At 41.4% G+C, this 7,322-nt stretch overlaps 1 protein-coding gene across 1 annotated transcript; it reads left to right on the forward strand.

Moving 5' to 3' along the window:
* Positions 1-1,209: 1,209 nt before the first annotated feature.
* fdx2 (ferredoxin 2) lies at positions 1,210-4,432 on the forward strand. The gene is made up of 5 exons (XM_030738119.1): positions 1,210-1,419; positions 1,771-1,822; positions 2,865-2,971; positions 3,069-3,156; positions 3,268-4,432. Exons 1-5 carry the CDS (start codon positions 1,233-1,235, stop codon positions 3,422-3,424), a joined length of 591 nt encoding a protein of 196 aa, XP_030593979.1. The 5' UTR covers positions 1,210-1,232; the 3' UTR covers positions 3,425-4,432.
* The last annotated feature ends 2,890 nt before the right edge of the window (positions 4,433-7,322 follow it).

Below are 7,322 nucleotides of genomic sequence, written 5' to 3' on the forward strand. Positions count from 1 at the left end.
ATTCATTATATATATATATATAAAGTATAGCTTTAATTCATTTATGCTTTAATTATTTATTCTGAGGTATTAATACTGAATACTGAATTGATTTTGAATGACTGATAGCGTTCCATAGTGTGTTCTTCTAGCCAGGTATACTTTTCCTGCATTGGCAGTGTCTTTGGGATCACTGTCTTGCTGAATAAATGAAGCTGTTGCTAGTCAGAATCTTTCCAAATGGTATTCCATGGCAGATCAAAATCTGACTGGCCTTTTCTGCAATCATAATTCCATCAATTTGGACAAGGTCTTCAACGCCACTGGCCAAAATGCAACCCCAAACTATGACAGAGCCTCCACCATGTTTTACAGATGGCTGTAGACAACGTTGTACCTCTTGCCTGACCTCCTCTGTACATATTGATGATGCTCTGAAGCAAAAAGCTCAAATGTAGGTTCATCCACCTCAGCCTTCTCTCCCTGGTTGCCTTCCTGGAGGACGGCTTCTTTACAGCAACCTCTTCGTTGAGATCATTTCTGTTGCGGCTGTGACAAACAGTAGATACTACAGGTGAAGAGCAAGCTCCGTCTCTCACATCATGTGTCAGGTCTTTGCTTGATTTTTTTTTTTTTTTTTTTTTACTTTTTCTTAAGAACAGGACTTTCAGATACTGTTCATCTGGGGAAGATCTTTTTATTTTTAGACCTGTCACTTCTTTTGTCCTCCACATTGTCCTCAGATTTTTTTAAAGGACACACTACACCCCATTCAGAAAGAAAGAAATTGAAAGCAAAGCATAAAGAAATGAGGGATGTAATTCAAACAGACTGTCAAGAAGAGTGATGATACTTTTGGCTTCTATATCTACTGTATGTCAGGCTTTCTGTGCTGACTTTATACTAAGCTGCTACATAAAATTATGTGCATCCTGTCAAGCATAGGAAACAGTTCAAATGAACTAAAAATAAACAACTGCAGCACTTACATATTAATACACCAATAGTACTGACAGTCGTGGACAGTAAGTCTGACAGGTCTCATTCAAGTACTGCCACTTTTAACACTTTCACTATAATTTTTACTTCGCTCAATGTGTAAACGTGTATAGCAGAGACATCACCGCGCTACCGTGTCCCCGCTGACGCAGGATCGCCCTCTGCTGTCAGAGCAGCTCCTCGCAGCAGAAGCGTCGCCCCTCCGTCACTCGTTTCCTATTGGCTGCGTCCGGTCATGTGACGAAAACAGAGTCATGGCGTCCTCTGCTGCTGTCCGATCGAGCATGGGACTAATTTTGAGACATTCTCGAGTTATCCCGGACTGTCGCACGTGTCCTCTGTTCAGGTTAAAGTGCAGTGCGAAAAATATGGCTAATTTACAAAGGAGGGGGTCCTTTGATAGTCTCCAGACGATAAACCGGCACTTACAGACGAGTATAGGTGAGTGGCACAGCCCGCTAACACTTAGCCTAAAGCCGGTTTTCCTCTCGGGGCTGTTTATTTAATATAAGTCTGAATAAGTGGTCATAAACTCCAGTAAGAAGAAAACTTAAGTTATTGGTGATGTCAACCAAGTTTGGCGTGCAGGAGGTCAATGAAGTTAGCAATAATCTGACTGGAACGGCGGCTCAAAAACACTTGTGTAACTTCACTTCAGCATTCCCAGTTAGGGATGCGAAACTTATGCAACTCGGGTGCAACAAGTAAATCATTCCAGTCTTCCGAGATGAGGAGCTGATATCGCCACTAAATACTCTCGTAGTCATGATGTGTTTGTTGCTCTTTCCACAGGTCTTTACCAGAGTGAGGAGGGGAGCTCCAATGCGGAGGACCCAGAGGATGTGTAAGTTAGCTGAGGCTTTTATTGTGAAATGACGGGGCTGTCAAATGGATGCGCACGGAATACTATTATTAAAAGTTACAATCACAGCTGCTACTGTCAAAAGCTGAAGCCGAAGTTACCTGTAAGCATAAATGAAAAATTAAAATGACTTTTTCAGTGATTACACCCTGAACTGAACTGAAGCAGCGGGTGAATTTCAGTTTAAAAGCACCCTAAACCACCACAGAGTGCTTATGCGAATCCTTCATTTCAGAGCGCATACTTTAAAGTAACCATGCCTCTTGTTACATTTAATGTGCTTATTTATTTATTTTATTTTAGGCATAAAATGCATGAAAGTGTAGTTCAAGTTTTACAAAATACTGATCATAATTAATGATTATAATTAATGATTACTGTGAGTATCAGATTTTTTTTTTTTAAATCTACCTCTGATACCTAGTAGATAAGAACAGTTATGGACAAAGTACTTTGGAAGCATCGTGATTCATTTAAACTTTAATCAACTTTCAGACTTCATTAGGCCACAACTGCCACTGCTGCAGACTTTACATTTACTTGCAGTGTGCTTCAGCTAAAAACCATCTTGTTTAGCCTCCTGCAGTAAATACCGTGTGTACCTATATTAATTAGTAAGCTGTATTTTAGTGAAGCAGTGAAAGTATCAAAAGTAATTTCTTAGTCACTGACATAACTACTTTTAGTTGCACCCACAACATATAGCTCCACAGGTTTGATTTAGCAGTTTGACACCAGATGCCCCTCCTGATGCAAGTCCTAAAAGGATTTGTGTCTCCGGCTGGAACTGAACCAGCAACCTTTGACTGCATTGACTGGCATATATTTTGTACATTATAAGTTGAGAATGGAGCATTACTCACTTGGATCATGTACAGACTTATAAATATCTGTTTTCTAAAAACCTAATCTTAAAACCTGATCTAATTTTGAATGGGATTATTATGTGTTACAGATGTGAGATGTTGTACTGTATAACCTGTTTCAGTTTATTGTTTTTAATGCTTTGATGTCTTCTGTTCAGTGTCAACGTGGTGTATATAGATCGGTCTGGCCAGAGGATCCCTGTTAAAGCCAAAGTGGGAGATAATGTTCTGTATCTGGCTCATAAGCATGGAATTGACCTGGAAGGTGAGGATTGATACAGATGAATTGAAGCATGCAGGTGAATAAATTATTCTGCTTCACGCACCATTATCTGTGACATTTGTGTTTTTGTAACATTTAGGAGCCTGTGAGGCATCTCTGGCCTGCTCAACATGTCATGTCTATGTGAGTGCTGCCCATTTTGACAAACTGCCAGAACCTGAAGAGAGGTAGGTCTGCTACTGGTGCTATCTTCTTTAATCATGACATATTAATGTTGACAAATGAATGTGTGCAGTTCAAAAGAAAATCATGCCATTGATGCATATATTCATTTTTAGGGAGGATGATATGCTTGACATGGCGCCGATGCTCCAGGAGAACTCCAGGTTGGGATGTCAGATCATTCTCACTCCTGAGCTTGATGGGATTGAACTCACTTTGCCCAAAGTCACCAGAAACTTCTACGTAGACGGCCATGTTCCCAAACCTCATTGATAAGTGAAACAGATGGTGAAGATGGGGACTGGAGAAAACTTGAAGGGCGTCGCTTTGAGCTAGGCACCATGTGTGCTGGGTGAGTTGGGGGTGCGACCACGAAGGAAGAGATGCACAGCTAGGATAGTAAAGTCCATAGCAACTCTCAAGATGTCTTACCAGCTGACAAATTCTACAGTTATCCACTGACAGGACAGGCCCTGCAGATGAGCTCAGGCAGACACTACATGAGTCTCACTGAAGGTGATGTTAATGGTTAACTCGCCAAAAAAAAAAAAATTGGGATTTTTCTTTTTTTTCTTTTCTTTTTTTTTTTTTTTTGTGGGTGTTCTCAGGCCAGTTTTAAGACACCATTCAATCACACAGCTGCAGAGGAGATTTTATTTAACAAAGTTAATCTTTGTGCTGATTGATGGAACATTCCTGGTTACAGCTCATATACGCACAAGTATCACATGATGGTGTTTATCATTTTGTCTAGTCCATCATTATCACACTTACTCGTCAGGTATTGTATGCAGAGCATTTACATTTGTATGAACCATGCTCATTTGTAGATTTTAGTGTCTTTGGTGTAGAAGTACTCACTATAGATTGCTTCCATGAACATTTAATCATCCTATTCTGCAAGGCAGAAAAGAGCCATATACCACAATCGTCCCGATTCTTAAACATGGGTCCTAAGAAGTCAATGCAGAATTTAGACAGTTGAAACTTGCTTAGAATTTGTTCCAAACATTTCATGAAAAAGCATTTTAATGCACTTGCTCTCGAGTGTCAGTAATTAAGGCTTGATTTGGAGGATCTGATCCAGCTGGTTCCACAGTAGGATGGAAGTGGAGGGAGGTCTGCTTGGACACTGGTGGGCTTCATGCTACCATATTAAGAATTTACCACATCTACCGTTTACTCAAGTCTACTGTACCTTTCCAAGTTACGCACAAATGAATTGTGTATTTTATGTCTGATGAAATAAAAATATTTAATGTTGTGCAATAAAATCTGTTTAAAAAGCTATTTTGAACGGTGCACTTATTACAGTAACCTGGAGGTCCGGGCCTATCCAGCAAGGTCACTGTGTCCCTTCAGCTGAATTCTACTGATAAACAGTTATAAACAATTCACCCAGAAGTTACTGCAGCCCAAGCTCATGTTTCTGCAGCAGCAATTGCTGACAATGGCATGAGTTTGGCGTGGATATGCAAGTTAGACTTAGGGTAGAACCCCTCATTTTTATTTCAATCGTAAAAAGGAAATACATACACTGCAAAACAAATGGGGAGCACGTCTGTCCATTGTGTGGTGAATCCTGCGCTGTGAAATAAATGAATAAATAGCGACCTAAACCAGACAGCCCCTGTCAAAGTTGTTTGCCTGGCTCGTTAGCCAGCAACTGTACAGTAAGAGCTCAAAGGAAAGGCCGCGAGATTGACCTCTTCACTGATTCAACAACAGTGAAATATCCACTACGGCTGCATTTGCAACAAACAACCATCGCCGTTTAAAAGAAAGCGTTTTGTCCATTCGCATATACAAACATTTAGCTACAAAGTGAACCGGTGTCAGGCGTGGTCAACGTTTTTATACCCAGAGAGCTGTAATCTAGCAAATCCAAAACACCCGCGTAGCTTCTTGTGGCCCCAAAATCTGATCCAGTCATACTGTGGCAACCAGCTCCACTGGTTTGAGTTTCCCGGTTAATATTTTATTTGACGACGGATCGAAGATCACAGGTGAGCATCGAGAGTGGTAGTGCAGGTAGAGTGGACTGAACACTTTTAAGTAGAATTTGACCACGATTTTTTAAGCTTGTTCCTTTTAGGTCTGTGTGATAAAGACGGGGTTAGCTAGAGGCCATTACGTCTCAAAAACACGAAAGACAAAGATCGGTTATCCCTCTGAACTCTATGCTGGCCATTTGTTGCCACTTCACTGTCTTTTTTTTAACCATTTTAACTGTGTTAATGCATATGGAATAAAATTTTACAAGGGTCTAGATTTCATACTGATTTTTTAATTTTCAACTTCAGCTACTGAAATATGTCAATAATGTAGTGTATACATTAAATTGTTCCTCTTGGCTCTATCGTGGCAACTTTTGGCCCATTGAAACCCATTAAAACTACATTTTTAAATCTCTTGTTATATGCAACATAAAAGCATGCATTTTGGGCACAACTGCTTTCATTCTAAACTCAAGACATGGAATTTGTAATTTTTAACAGTTTCTACCAGATTAGATAATTTATTAATTTTTGGCTGAGCAGGCAATTTTATGTAATATTCTTAGTTTCCAATGGGGCGTATCATGGCTTACTACACTCCAGTGGAGCAAATAAATCACACAATTTTGACATAGGAGTGATGTCACATAATTTTTTGTGTGTGTGCATGAAAATAATTATTCCTTTATGTGACATTCTAGCAGAAATATGTATTTGAAAGAGAGACTGAAATAGATTATGACCTCCTGACCTCCAGCTATTGAGCTTCGAGTGTCCCAGGTAAATTTGACTTTGATGCACATGTTCAAAGTACCTGCGGCTTTGTTCTTTTCATAAAAAAAATGTCACACCCAAATATCTAACCTCCTTGCAGACTTCAAAGATGCAGTTGCACGGTAAGCAACAACAACCTCTGGCATTGTTTGTAAATCTGTCCCGGAGTTTGTGCAGGTGCAGCCAAGACTGCTGCTATAAGTAAGCTTAGCAGCCTCCAGGTCATTCTTTCTCTGGCAAGATGGCAAGAAGGTCATATTCACTCCATTCAATCCAGGGGTTGACATGTGTGTCGATGAGCAGCTTGTTGCATTCAAAGGTCGTTGTGGATTTCGACAATATATGCCCAACAAGCCGGCAAAATACGGCATTAAAATCTGGATCACCTGCGATGTGGCAACCTCCTATGCCTGGAGGATGCAGATTTACACGGGAAAACCCCCCGGTACTTCCCGGGAAGTTAACCAGGGAAAGAGGGTCACACTCCAACTAACAGAGGGGCTCCAAGGACACACTGTCACATGCGACAACTTCTTCACTTCATTTTCCTTGGCAGAGGAACTCCTCAGAAGAAAACTGGCCCTAGTTGGCACAATCAGGAGAAACAAACCAGAGCTACCTCCCCAGCTCCTCCAGCTGTGACAGAGGAAGATTCTGTCATCTGTCTTTGCTTTCACCAAAACTACCACAGCAGTATCCTACATGCCCAAGCGAGGGAAGAATGTGATTCTATTGAGCACAAAGCACAGGCAACCAGTGGTCAGTGATGGGGAAAAAAGGAAGCCTGTGGCAATCCTGGACTACAACAGGTGCAAAGGGGGTGTGGATAACCTAGACAAGGTTGTTGGCACCTACAGTTGTCGAAGAAAGACCAGCCGCTGGCCACTGGCTCTCTTCTACAATGTCCTGGATGTCTCGGCATACAATGCCTTTGTCTTGTGGAAATCAGTCCATCCTGAGTGGGAGTCATCTAAACCGTACCAACGAAGGGTGTTCCTGGAAGAGCTGGGACACATGCTGGTGACCCCAGCAATTTCAAGACGGCCTTGTCCCCCACGCTCAGCAGCTGCTGCTGCAATTGTTGCTGGGATACAGCAGCCTGAGTCAGAGCGTGAACCACAGCCTGCCACCAAAATCAGAAGGTGTGAATTGTGCACCAAAAGGAGAAGAACGGCAATCACTTGCTCCAGCTGTGGAAAGCATGTCTGCAAGGACCACTCAGTTGTGGTTTGCACATCCTGCCACCCCTGATCATACACACACAGGCATTGAAACACATTTTTACAGCATTCTGTAAAAAAAACCCACCCAAAACAATAAAGGGCCATTTTTGGCCATGAATAAGCTGAGTGGGAGTTTTTATGTTTTTCCATTAGTACACAAAAATGTAATGATGCCTA

The sequence above is a fragment of the Archocentrus centrarchus genome, chromosome 1 (assembly GCF_007364275.1).
Source record: "Archocentrus centrarchus isolate MPI-CPG fArcCen1 chromosome 1, fArcCen1, whole genome shotgun sequence".
Lineage (NCBI taxonomy): Eukaryota > Metazoa > Chordata > Actinopteri > Cichliformes > Cichlidae > Archocentrus > Archocentrus centrarchus.